Source organism: Lichenostomus cassidix, chromosome 6 (genome assembly GCF_008360975.1).
Source record: "Lichenostomus cassidix isolate B80296 chromosome 6, HeHo_3.0, whole genome shotgun sequence".
In the NCBI taxonomy this organism is placed as follows: domain Eukaryota; kingdom Metazoa; phylum Chordata; class Aves; order Passeriformes; family Meliphagidae; genus Lichenostomus; species Lichenostomus cassidix.
The window spans coordinates 30,606,630-30,620,396 of record NC_139487.1 but is presented as its reverse complement, the minus strand read 5'-3'; the positions used below and the strand labels follow the sequence as shown (position 1 = coordinate 30,620,396).

Here is a 13,767-nt window from a genome sequence, read left to right as displayed (position 1 = left end):
CAGTCAATTCATTTGCCTCTTTTCAAGGCCACTGTACTGTAAACAAGATAGAATCTCCTAAGAGTTTTTCAGTGGATTTAGTAGGATCACATTCCTGCAGTTTGAATTCTATGCACATGGATAAGGGTGAGCCCACACTGATGCTTCAGACTGCACTACAGTCTGCAGTTTGCAATCTGGACAATTTTATATGCAAGCTTTTGTTGGAAGGCTTATGAACAGTTTTAAATGTTTTCTTTCTGATCAGTTTCACATTTCCTTGACTAGAGATCACATAGCAAAAATTAGTCAAGGATTTCTTATAAAATGTTTTATGAGCCTTTAAACTCCATTAACAGAAAGAGAGACTTCCACTGCCATAGAAGCATTTTATGTTAGTACAACATTTGCTCCATATGAACTACAGTAGCTGTGAGTTTACCTCCAGCTCCACTGGCAATTGGAATTGGCTGTCTATACGTGGCTTGCTTAGCCCCAGTTACAAAGAGGAGAATAAAAACTAATAAACCTGAGAAAATTACTTATTCATTTAACGGGCAAAGGGAGGGTGAAAATGAATGAGAAGACTAATTATATTTTTACAAGATATTTGGAATGTAGGTTATAGTGAATGCATAAGAAAGAACATACTGTAATGAGGTAATGTAATGCATGTGTGCCTGTGGCTGGGCGAGTACCAGCGCTGCCGGACCGGGCGGGCTGAGGCTCCTTGGGGTGAGGGACATGCAGCTGTGAGCCATGGGACACTCAGCCACAAACACACACAGAGCTGTGAGCCATGGGACCCTCAGCCACACACACACAGCTGTGAGCCATGGGACACTCAGCCACACACAGCTGAGAGCCATGGGACCCTCAGCCACAAACACACACAGAGCTGTGAGCCATGGGACCCTCAGCCACACACACACAGCTGTGAGCCATGGGACCCTCAGCCCCAAACACATAGCTGTGAGCCATGGGACCCTCAGCCCCAAACACATAGCTGTGAGCCATGGGACCCTCAGCCACACAGAGCTGTGAGCCATGGGACCCTCAGCCACACACACAGCTGTGAGCCATGGGACCCTCAGCCCCAAACACACACAGTGGTGAGCCATGAGAACCTCAGCCACAAACACACAGCTGTGAGCCATGGGACCCTCAGCCACACACAGCTGTGAGCAATTACACCCTCAGCCAGCAGCACACACTCAGCTGTTAGCCATTAGCCCCTCAGCAACAAACACCACCCACACCTGTGTGCAATAAAGCCCGCAGTTTAAAGCTGCTCAGGGCCAGGCCAGCCCTCCCCTTTCCAGAAGGTTCGGAGCGGGTGGCTGTCGCCAGCGCGGGCGGCTTTGGCTGCGGCTGCAGCTCTACCTCTTGGCGAGGAGCTGTCAGGGTGAGTGCTGAAGGTGTGTTTCGGGCTCCTGGTAGTGGAATCTTGCTGTTCCTGCCACTAGAATTCTGCTGTTTTGTCTATGGGGACTGCACGGTTTCGGCCGCCGGAATCCCGCTGTCCCGGCCGCGGGTGGTGAGGGGAGGCAGGGCGGGCCGCTAAACCCAGCGATAGCCCTGAGTTTTCTGCTTTATCTCTGCTTTATCTCTGCTTTGAGATGTTTTTCCCCTTGTGCAAGCGGCGGACTTTGCTGGCCTTGCCGCTTTGAAGCGTGATTGTGTACAGCATAAGTTCTCAAATAGTAATCTGTGAGGCGACAATAGAGAACAATAGGGTAGGAAGTGTTTTTGTTGGCTGAAAAGATTTTCAGTCTCGGTTCTTGGAAGCCCAAATGCCTTCCGTTGGGCTGAAGGAGTGCAGCTGAGCAGTGCTGAGGTAGCACAGCTGGTGCTTGGTTATTGCACATTATTCTTGAGCTTAAAGCTGGCTGCGGATGGACTGTGACAGTAATCCTTCTCTGCTTATCACTTTTTCAAGTTCTCTTGAGTGGAAGTAGGACAAAAATAACTGAAGATCTTCTCTAAAGGTTGGGGGAAGACACTTGGGTTGGAGTGAGATTCTGAGAGTACTGAAACAGAGAATTAGCGCCTAATAAGTTTTGGAAATGGAACTGGTTTTCTTTCTGAAAACCCAATACTTGAATTCTTTAAACACGCCTGATGTGTTCACTTGTGTGAGGTGGGGGGGCTTGGTGGTTGTACATCCCATAAAGTGCTTTAGACTCTGACCCGCTTCCTGAAGTAAATTTTATCTTTAAAGCAGGAGGTGGACTTCTACTTGCTCTGGGAAGGCTTTTGAAGTGCCGGCTTTCAGATATTGCCACAGGCAGAATCTTGAAAGTTGGTTGACCTTTTGTTTTTTTTCCCTTTTCATGGAATATTTGAATAATGAGTAATAAGAATGTATTCATGTGTATGTTTGAACTTTGCCTATGCTATATAGATGAAAAGGGCCTGAAATTTTGAGTTGACAGTTTATTGTGTCTTGTATTTTCCTCTTTATTGTTGAAGTGCAGGAGGTAGATGGTTTCATGCAATTTTGAGAACTGGTTGATGCACCCTGGTCCTTACTGAATTCCACTGGTGATGGATGTTTGTCAAATCCTGCTACTGCAGTTAAGGGCAATTCATTAATCTGTTTATCAGCTTTTGTGTGTGTCCCATTCCCTCAGAAGCTGTGTGTTCTGGCAGGGAATTGTGATCACTCCTCTTGGATGATGTAGGAATTGGCTAATTCTGTGCATGACTGATATCCTCCTGCTGCAGGGTTAACTTCTATCTTATTTGTCATGTATGTTGTGAGGTTGAGACAAGAAAAAAGACAAGGTTACATGATAATTTGTTCTATGATTATAGAACTGGATAGCAAATTTGTTGTTTTGAAAACCTTACTTTCTTCTGGTTTAAGATGCAGCATACTGCTGGAAAGTCCCCTGTTGCCAGCACTTCAGGAAATGGTTCTGCAGGGGGAGGTTTCATCAAGTAGCTTACCTTTAGATTTTTCACTTGCTGTTGTGTTTGGGTCCATGCAAGGAGCTTTCTTCGGGTATCAGGGACCACTTCACAGTTATTGCAGTGGATTAAGTCTGGTGCTGGTGTGGGTATTTTGGAAAGATCATTAATGAGACACAAGTCACAACTATATGCAGTTTCTGTTTTACTGGAGTCTTCAGCAAGCTTGCAAGAACATGAATATAATACAAATATGATATCTGTTTTTGGTTGTAACCAGAGCTGAGTCTAGAGAGGGAATCCTTAACTGAATTCTTCAAATGTAACTGTGACCTAAAGCAGTGGGAGAAAGCTTAATGGGGCTCTGCATCAAGCCTGACACCTTTATTGAAAAGGAAATGGTTTTTGGAATGTTATTGGGCAGAATTCTCCCTTATACATGTGAAGTGTTTGTCTCAGAGTGTGTTTATTTTCTGTTTTTATTTTGGTTGAGGCCCAATTCATCAAGGCAGTCTCCTAGATGAACTTGAGTAAGATAAGACTTGTCTGAGCACATGGAACTTGAAAGAAACCAATTGCAGTTATGTTAGAAAAAAAAACAACCCACAAACAAAAAAACCCACAGCAGAACTCAACAATCCTGTCCATGAGTATTTGTATATGCTTTTTAAAATAATTACAGAAGCAGAATCTGGGACATACTTGGTAGAAAACAGTTAAAGTTACATAATACGATGAGGGATTTCAGTTATCTTGTGCAGCTGTTTGGTAACACCTGAAGGGGCAGTGATAAGCCTCAGGTGTAGCAGGTTGAGCTAATTTTGTGAAATCAGCAGTGGATTAGGCAGTAATGTAGTAGTGGGTAATTCAGTTCTGCAGAAAATGGAAGGAGATGGAGACAGGCAAAATTAAGAGAAGTGCAAAAGAAACTGAAAGGTAAGTGAAAAGGCTTGCAGGTGTGTAGTCCCCTCCTGTAGTTAAATTAGCAGAGTTAAGAGTCCTTCTGGAATGGTGGAAGGTGAATAGCTAAAAGAAGCATGGAAAGCAACATAATATATGTTAAATGCATGTTTGAGTAGCATTTTTAACTGTTTCCCCACAAAAGCATAAACTAATAAAAGGTGAGAGTGTAACTTCTAACCTGAGGTATAACTACTTGACTTGATCTGGAAAGAAATAAAGTTTTATGGTAGAAAATGGATTGGAAAACAAGTAACATTGTGATATTACTTTATTGCCCACTGGAGATAAGTTTTCAGTCCCCTGGAATGTGTTTTTTCACTATAAACAAATATTGTAGTCTATGCAAGTTTTATTAAGCCCATAAAAATGCACATAGTAATCATAAATGCATATAAAAATGCAGCAATGACTGGAAGACATAGATACATCAATGTAGCTTTTCCCTTGAACAAGTATAGTCATTCTTTAACGTTGACCTTTGTAGTTTTTCATGTCTCTTTTTTGTATGAACAGTCATTTTCCTCTAAAGACTTCATAAGGCTTCATGAATCAAGCTAGTAGTAGAAACTGAGAACACATAGTAAACCTGTAGAAGATATTTCTGTATACCATGAAATTAAAAGCAAAGAATACATGAGCACATTTTTTTCCTTTATGGTCTGAAAGAGAGTAGGCTAATAGTTATAATCAGGTTACATAGAGTATATAATTTGTATTGAAAGCCATATTGACTGCTGTAATGCTGAAATTCAAATGTTATTCCTCAGCTTAGTATTCAGTTGCTCTCCTACAAATAAAATATCTTCTGAATTGTGATTATTCAGGATTAATCTCTCCTTCAGTGGATTACTGGGCTTTTTTTGTGTCCATTTGTGCACTACTCTCATTAGGCCTTTTTAACCCCCCTGCCAGTGCCATGGAGAATTTATATAAATGATGAAGTAACAATATATCTGGTTAGTGTTCTTTAGAGGTATATATAAGAAGTACTTATCCTTGCTTTTGTGGAAAACCAGTTAGTTTTTGTTCTGGTATTTATTATGTGAGGTTAAAAAAAAAAAAAAAGTGACAGGTTCAGTACCTTAAACTTTCTAATAAAGACTGTATTTGAAATCTTGAAACACACAAGTTCAGTTTTTGTGAAATTTGAAGCATGTCGGTTTTATTTTAGTAACACTTTGCCAGTATGGTACTGAGAATTTCTGAAGGGTTATCAATGGAGGGATTGAGTTGCCAGAGGGTTCTTCACACTATGCTAAAAAAATCTCCAAAGAACAGACTTTGGGCTTACTGTGCAGTGTAGTGAAGGACCTGGGTAACTTGAGGTTTGGCAGAGCTTTGGGAGGTCTTTTCTCAGTGAAACAGTTTCTTGACAGGCAGTATTTAGTGTGAAGAACAGGAAGTCTTTACTGTGAAGCTTTCATAGAATTAACAACTGATTTATCCGTAATGATTTACAGTATAAGTGAGTTGGGACTTTGGGTAAAATAATGAAAAGAAACTGAGCTTCTGTTGGTGGAGCAAAAGGGATCACATCTAGAGAACGTGCTGCTTCATTTAGTACAATTTATAGAAGAATTTAGCTAGTTAGCAGACAATCTGTTCCCAAGCAAATACTTATTTTTGGGAGTTAATGGAGTGAATTTGACTGAAAAAAATCCTTGGGGGTACATTTAATTCTTGCTGTGCAGTGTGGACAATAGATCAGCAAAGCTGTTCTCAACTGCAAATGAAACAGGTGGTGAGGCAGTGCAGTGATTATTTATTCCTTTACTATATAAAAATCTCACTTTTGCATTTGGCTTTGCGTTTTTTTCTCACCCTGGAGTTAACTCTGAGCCAGGATTCATTTCTGAGCCAGAGTCTTACATCTTTAAGTCATTGTCTGAATGTCTCTCCCAAGGATTCCTCTTCCTTTCCAGCAGAATCAACATGATAGGACCCCTTGGTCCTTTCCCAGGGAAGGAGCAGCCTCACTTTGCACGTGAACATCCACTTGTCCTGAGGCTCTTAAAGGATTGGGAGCACTTCCTTTTGTCTGCAGAGAAGATACTAGGTTATCTTCATTACTTCCAGCGATAGATGGCTTCAGGCTGTTGAAAATTATCCCACCTTTCTGGAGATCCACTGGAAGTAATTTGTGGCTCTCCAAGATCTTTTGCCTACATGCGTTTTCTGTTTTGCATTGTAATACCTAGTGGAAAGCACTGGGAAACCTGAGGCTGAAAGAAGCTCTTAAAGCCTTCATCCTCTGCTTGGGGAGAGAACATTAGGATGCACAGTGTGAATGCACTTGTGTGAGCGTAGGCAAGGGAAAAAGCCTTCCTTCCTAAATAAGTTTGGACAACAGAGCAAACTTGTTTGCATATAGTGTATCTCCCACAGCCTCTGTGTCTTTCTTTGCCTTTCAGTTCTTTGATAAGGAGTAGAAACTGAAAAAGTTTTGGCACACCTTTGCATTATGCTCTCTCCTATATACATGAGTCCCACATAAAGTAAAAATCCAGGACAGGAATATGATTTGTTAAATTATTTTTTTAGCAGAGTATGTCTGCTATACACAAATCTTACTCTAAAGGAATTTCTAGCCCAAAAAGTTATAGGCTCACCATATGCTAAAGAGAGGAACCCCCTCCCCCAATGCAGAAAGGTAAGCCTTCACCCCATAGTAAAAATAAAAAGACCAGTTAAAGTGCCTGTAAGAAGTTTGTTTAGTAACTTCAGGAATAAAAGAATTTTGTGTTGGCATGTCTTTTGTGTACAGGTAATGGGCATAAAAAATACACTCTTTAGTGCTTTCACAATCTAAAACTTTATCAAGCTGATGAAATATTTTATCTCCTGCTGCACTTACATGCTCGGTTCAAAGTCTTTCTTTCCCACTGCACCCTAATTAGTGTATTAATTGATGTTGCTAAACCTCATCAAGGATGGTTTGTTTTCTACTCTTTGTTTTAAAGGAAAAGCTGTGTAACTGCTTTCTTACTATCTTAAATGGAGAAAATGATTATGTTCTTTTTTTCTGTAAAGTTCTGATTTCAATCAGACCAGCCTACAGGAAAGCTTTATCTTTGCCCTGACAAACTTTGCTCTTCAGGAGGACAAATATTTTTTGAATGAGAGGAATCTTGGCATTTTTTTAATGTGTTTTTGAAGTTGCAGTGTGCTTGGGCTTGAAGTCCTTTTCAGGGAAGCTACTTTCCCTCAGAGAGTACAAGAGTAATGTAATGTATTTGTGTAGTTTATACTGCTTAGGGGAGAGACTGTAGTGTAATGAAAATTTCTCAAATTACAAAAGTCATTTGAGATGTGTATGATACTCATGAAGTAAAGGCTTCTCTGACTTAGGGCAGATCTAATCTATTACATAGAGCCTTTGGCACCAATTGGTTTTGAGTTCATTCTCATGTTTTCAGCAGGGGGTTGGATTACATGATTTCTGGAAAGCTCTTTCATCCTAATTTATTGTTCTGTGGCTGTGACACAATTTACATCAAGGACTGTGTTTGCAATGAAGTGCTGCAGCCAGTGCAACTGGGAAACAGGATAAAAAGGTGTTGTGTATTGTCTCTGTATCTGCTGTGCTCATCAAGACAGGGACAGAACTGCTTACAGCAGTATCTCACTGATAAAAAGGAGCTCAGTATTGCACATGTTTGTAGTGGATTCCAAGAAATGCAAGTCAAGGTTTTTTAGAAACTGCAAAATTAATTTGAAAAACCTGAGGAACCTTATGGTAAAGAGAAAAACAAAAAGCTGCTGGGAGTTTTTGTCCTGGTGGCATGGCTGGTATTGCCTTTTCATTTTACCTTTGAATTGTTACTGCTTTAGGCATAGAGGAGTTATATAAATCAATAATGTTTGCACTGAGTTTTGTAGAGTGTTTCATTTTACATAGGTGGTGTAGTAACAAAGTGTGAGTGAACACAGTATTAAATTAGGGATATACAAGCAGCTCAGTGACTGGGGCAAAGGAATTAAAATACTCAAACCAATATGAATTATTTGTTGGGACCACTAGTGAAATTTCCTGACCTACAATCCAAAGAAAAATAACTGATTTTTTTTTTTTTTTTCCTTTCTTTTGAGGGGAGGGAATAGCATGTTTTATGTTTGTATTGTGATGAGATAAAGTAATCTTTTGGTAGTTTAAGATGAGGAGTCAGGAAGGAAACCATAGAATCAAACCCATTTTTTTCAGATACTGCATTAAAATACCAACCCATGGCAGTTTACTTCAAATAAAAGAGAATATGGTGTCAGTGCATTGATGAAAACTGGATTTCTGTAGTCTTAACCATTGTTTTTTATGTAGACAAGGTAATACACCACAAGGGTAGGGAACTAATGAATTGTGTTGGAATACCAAGGAAAGTTGCTTAAAGTATTTTCGGGTAGGCACAGGTGTACATGGTAGGCCCAGGATTCTAGGTTTTAACCCCTCAGAAAGTGTCTGTCTTAATCCCTTCTGATTTTTCAATAGGAAAAGTAATTAATTTGTCTGTGCACTGGTTAATGCCTTATAATTACTTATAGCAATTAAGTAAGAATAATAAAAGTCTTTGGTAATAGATCATCACTGAACCAGCAGTAGTGTCCTAAACTGTTGATAAAGGAAGATTTGCTTTTATTTCACGGCAGCTGAACTGTTGAAGTTGTATGAGTTTTGGCTAACTCCAAAATAACTATGCCTACCTGTGTTCATATTTGCAGCACTGCAGGGGTCTTGTTCTCAGGCAGTTTTTGGTCTATGTTAACATTACAGTGGGTATGGGTAGTACAGCTACTAAAGGGCAGGGTGTGATGATTAACAAGAGTGGAGTAGTTTATGTAAGGACTCAGCATTACTCCAGTAGGATGAAAAGATCTACTGGATCCCAGTATCCCAACCTCCCTTGTGTCTTTGTCAAACCTGTCACTTACAGCCTCTTCATGTTCAGGTGCAGTGAGATGCTTTTTCCTTCATCCCTTTCAACTTGTGGAGCTGTTGAGCATCATGAAAGAGGCTTTTACTTTAAAGGAAGCTGTATCTCTGGTGTATAGTAGAATAAAACAGAAGATAGATTTGTTCTTTTGCAGATTTCAAGTTACCATATATGTTTTCACTGTTAGTTGTGCTATAGATGCTATATGATAGGACCTTTTCAGTAGAAAACCATACCACTAATAAAAAGAATCATCTGGGGATAGCTCAGGGCAGAAATCACTTGCTAATTACAATAAGTCAAGATAAGTTATTTGAGCTTTAAGGTCTTAGAAGTAAGTTTAAAAAAACAGTGGAAAAACTGGTAATGGTTTGAAGGGCTCAGAAAAATTAATGGGCAAGATCACAAGCAACCTACTGAAGCCTTAGGCTCTTACTTCGAAATTTCCTCCAGTTTTCTAAACACCAGTCTGCAGCTGTTACCTGCTGAGCATAAACTGGGCTGAGGTTATAAAATGTCTTGCCACTGTCATCTCTCTCCTCTGCTCTTTTTCCCTCCTGTAGTGTTTCCTTGTTCAAAAATATTCTTTGACAAATTATCCCCAATGAAGGCTTTCTAGCAGAGATGTTTTTTGACAGGTTTGAAGTCTGGGGAGGAATACTTGCTGACAAGGCTGTTTGTTTGTTTATTTTTTTGTTTAAGGTTGCCAATCTTGCTTGTTCATTGTCAACAAATGAAGATGGAACGAAAATTGTCCAAATGGCAGCCAATCATATCGAGACTTTGTGCCCACAGGTAGGACTTGTTCAATTCATTCTCATCCCAGTGCTCACCATACCCTGTTTTGTTGTCATACAGCACAGATGTTTAGTTATGCTCCTTTAGTCTAAGTTCACATTCCATTTACGCAGCTCAGTGTAGCAAATGGAGACCAAATGATAAATGCGAATACTTCGGTAATCTGTTTGTTTCCTCTGTGGTTAACATAGGAATGGTTAATAGTCAGTATTGATTGGGAGTTCTAAAAAGCTATAAAAACTGCAATTGCAAAAATATGCTGCTCTGTTTCTGAAATCAAACCTGTTTGAATGAACATGGGAATGTGAAAAATTGGGAATATTTTACTCTTAAAAAACAATACCTATTTTGACCTTTAACTTAAAAGACTTAACACTTGATTTGGTTTTTGTGTATGTGAACAGTAAAGTATGAATTCTTCTGATTATCACCAATTTGAAAGCTTGAATTTTTGTCTTAAGCAAATGAATGAAAAAAACACAGCTACAGGTACACTTTTTCTGAGATAATAAATACTAAAACTGTGCTCACTTTGTCATGTTCAGAGGTATAGACATATGAAAACTTCTGCAGTTAGATCTTTTAGAGCAAAGATTTTACTGATTTCTGTGAATCTCATCTGTGTTGCAGCCCTGAGGCTGCATAATTTCAAGATCATTAGTTCTTTGAAGAGCACTGTAGTTTACACAGTGGCATAAGTATTCTTACCCTTTTGTGCTAAGTATAGTTGAAATAAAAGATGAAGAGCAAATATTCATATGTTCAGTAGGAAGCTTGAGAAGTCCATTTTACGCCTGGTGAATAAATGGAAGTCTTGGAGAAAGAAATTTCTATCAAGGAAATGTAGTGTTCTGAAAATGTCACAAATCAATGTTTTCTGTTGAATAATTCAGTTTCAATGTCTGTTTTTAAAACTTGAAGAGTTCTGTGTTTCACGTCACACGCTTATGGGATTTAATGTGTTACTGGATTTGTAAGAAGGCAGCTTCTTCCAGCTTCTTTGTTTCTCCAGGGGGTCAGGTGCACTTTTATAATGGATTATTATGCATCCACATGGAGCTTTTTAATTGAAATTGAAACCTACATATCTGATACCAGAAACTCCTAAAATCTAATTTTGACTAAAATATTGATTTTTCTCCACAGCCATTTAAGTTTCTAGGCTTTCAATTTCCTATAGTAAAATGAAAGTTTCTTGACTTCATTTCTTTTTTTTTTGTTTAACCTCAAGGTAAACCGGGGTGAATTAGTTGATGATTATAGATCTGGCTAAAAAGAGAATGTGGAATGCACATGATAAGATTATATTACTACTAATGGTGTGTTCATTGTGCAGGATTTGCTGCTTTCTTAGATAAGGACCATGCCTTATGAAAGCAATTCGCATTTTACCTAAGTAAGAAAGAGCAGATTAAGGCTCCTGCATTTTTTCAGTAAATCAGATTATGCCATATCATTTAAAAACCCTCCATAGGGAAAATAATTACCTTTTAAATTCCCTATGAGTCATATCAGTTAGAATTCAGAATGGGGAAATTCTGATGCAGAACTCCCCAGTACTCTTAAATTTTCAGATTGAAAAGGTATTTTATGTGCTTTGAAAATTATTTCTTGGAGCGAAACATGGTATGGATTGAAATCTGAAATAGAAATGAAATAGAGCCTCCCCACAACAAATGCCCCAAAAAATACCAACCAAAAAAGCCCCTAGCAACAAAAACAACACCTACAGAAAATAGCTTGTAGTCTTGGGAGTTCTGCAGATTTGGCAACAAAACTTCCTATGGATCACAGGGGAAGAGGCACATACAGAATTAACAAACTCTGGAGGAAAGCCTTCTGTAGGTAAAATGTAGAAGATTGATTTTGAACTCTTATTTTTTTTTCTCATGTGCAATTACTATGAGATATTTTGACCATTCAATGAATGAAATAAGCTGGGCATTTGTTAGAGCCAATGCAAAGCACATAATGATCCTGGAATGTCATGAATTCTTGGTGAGAAATTAAAGTTAAATCAATAATAGAATAAAAAATTAAAGAGCTGGTTGCATATGATTTGATGAAGGAAGAATTATTTCTCTTCATGTAACTCAGTTTTGGTTGAGAGAATTTTCTTGAGTGTTGGCAGGTAGAAAGGATCTCCACAGTCACTTGTAGTGGGAGTCTATGGTATTGTCCTGGTGTGCCAACAAAATCTTGACTTCAGTGAATGTATGGGAAAGGAAGAGGAGGAAAAGAATAAACAAAAGCAAACAAGCTTTTGATTTTCAACAGCATGGCTATAAATCTGTAGAACTGTTTTGGTAATACCCATTTTGGGTTTGTTACCCTTATGCTTCAGTTCAGTGGTGTGTTTGAAGAAGACTGTGGTTCCTCTAATAGTCCTCTGGAATACTTGGTAGATGGTAAACCTGTCAATGTAGACATGTAAAATTACCCTAAATGTGGGAAACCAGAGATTAGCACATCCGGCTTCTCTATCCAAATTCTTCATGGGTTTTTACATTTTTATGGTCTAATTAGCTTTCAAATCCTGAGTTGATGCTTTTGAGGAAAATGACCTTGAGCATAAATTTTGGATCAGTTGTATCAAAGTGCAGATCAGGGTGGCTGGTTTTAAGGTGACAGTTAAGAAAGATGATTTTCAGCATCAGAGGGCTCTGCCTAGAGCCTTTTTATTAGTATAAAGATCTCTGGAGAGTTGTAAGGAGCAGGGGCTTTGGGGTATTTTAGAAGGACTGGATCTGAATTAATGAATTTTAGGGTCACTTCACTTGAAGGTGAGATCAGTGCAGCTTGCCATTGGTTACCAGTGGTGCAGGGTGATTACTGGAACATCGTGAAAGGAAAGAAAAATGCAGGAAAAACACATGAATGTTTATAGTCTAGCTTAATCTGTAGATGGTGATAAAAAAATATCTGGAAGTAATTTCATCCCATGGAATATTTTTACCAGATATTTTAAAGAAGGTGTGTAAGCACACTGGTATAAGCAGAACCCTGCATCTTAGTATTTTGGTGAGCTCTGTTTTTCACTGAAGTATTGAGAAAGAGAAACCATCTGGTTATAAATTCTATAATTCTATAAATTCTGGTTTTATATTCTATATAACAGGTAACTAATGCTAATGAAAAGTGTGTTATACTTGGCACATTTGTGAAGGATTCAGCTGTAATTTTGAATGCTATCTTTTCTTGCTGTTGAGAACTTTATATGCTGCTAGTGGCTTTTAGTATTGCCTGGTATGTGATAAACCACTAAACACAGAAGGTGATTTTTTGGCTACAGAAGTTGTGTAGAGAAATCACCATGGTAGTTCAGGTAATATGGAGGGAGTTACTGGGGTAAACAAGATGCTGAGCTAATCAGTGGGAATATATTTGTACACGTCATGTTTCCAGGCCTTTGAAATACTGATCTGACAGCTGTCTTGAACATTTTGAATTTGGCTTGTCCAGCATAATTCATCTCTTTCTCCAATGCCAACATGACAGTCTGGATCTGACTGTTGTATTTTGCTATTATAGAGCTGTTTCTCTATTGACACACATGTACTTGAAGTGAGGAAAATGGCAAAACCCACCAAGCCTTGAAAGAAACCAACTCCTGCAGCTTTCCTTTCTTTGAATGTTAATAATTTCAGCACTGTTGTAGTGATGCTTTCTTTCCTATCTTGCTAGCAGCCCGTATTGAGCTCATTGCATGTCTTTTAGCATCATATAAAATGATATGTATTTATCAGTAATATTAGGAATACCATGGAACCAAAAGCTGAGGGATTGAGGGGATTTTTGAAGAGTGTCTGAAGAGATCCAGTTGAAGCATCTCCATTCCAGTCAGGTCACTGCTTGCATTCTCTCCTATTTCAAGTACAGTGGTTATGCCTACAGTTTGGTGCCAAGTATCATAAAAGCCTTAAGCAGCCTAACAGTGACAGCACTGTGCCTCAAGCACAGAAAAATCCAACTTGAGAAGTTCTACTCTCCAAGCAGGACTTGAGTGTTCTCTGCTTGCTTGCGTAAAAAATGGTTGTAACTTTGTTATGCATTCTAAGTTTTGCTCAAGCTTTAAATGTGAATGTCCTGTAATTTTTTTCCTCAAAATTAAACATTATATTTGTGTTTTTCTGTTAAAAAAATGAAAGCAGGAATTTAGCTCTTCCTTTGAGCTATGTTTTGAGTTACA

The 13,767-nt window shown here is 38.7% G+C and overlaps 1 protein-coding gene across 8 annotated transcripts in view; it reads left to right on the top strand.

Annotated features, from left to right (window-relative positions):
* Positions 1 to 13,767, top strand: part of CTNNA3 (catenin alpha 3) — a 411,474-nt gene that overhangs the window by 267,407 nt on the left and 130,300 nt on the right. For all 8 annotated transcript variants that reach the window (XM_085064278.1, XM_085064275.1, XM_085064277.1 and 5 more), the window contains one exon: positions 9,483 to 9,575. In XM_085064278.1, coding sequence (XP_084920404.1) covers positions 9,483 to 9,575 — 93 coding nt within the window. The remainder of the gene's footprint in view (positions 1 to 9,482; positions 9,576 to 13,767) is intronic.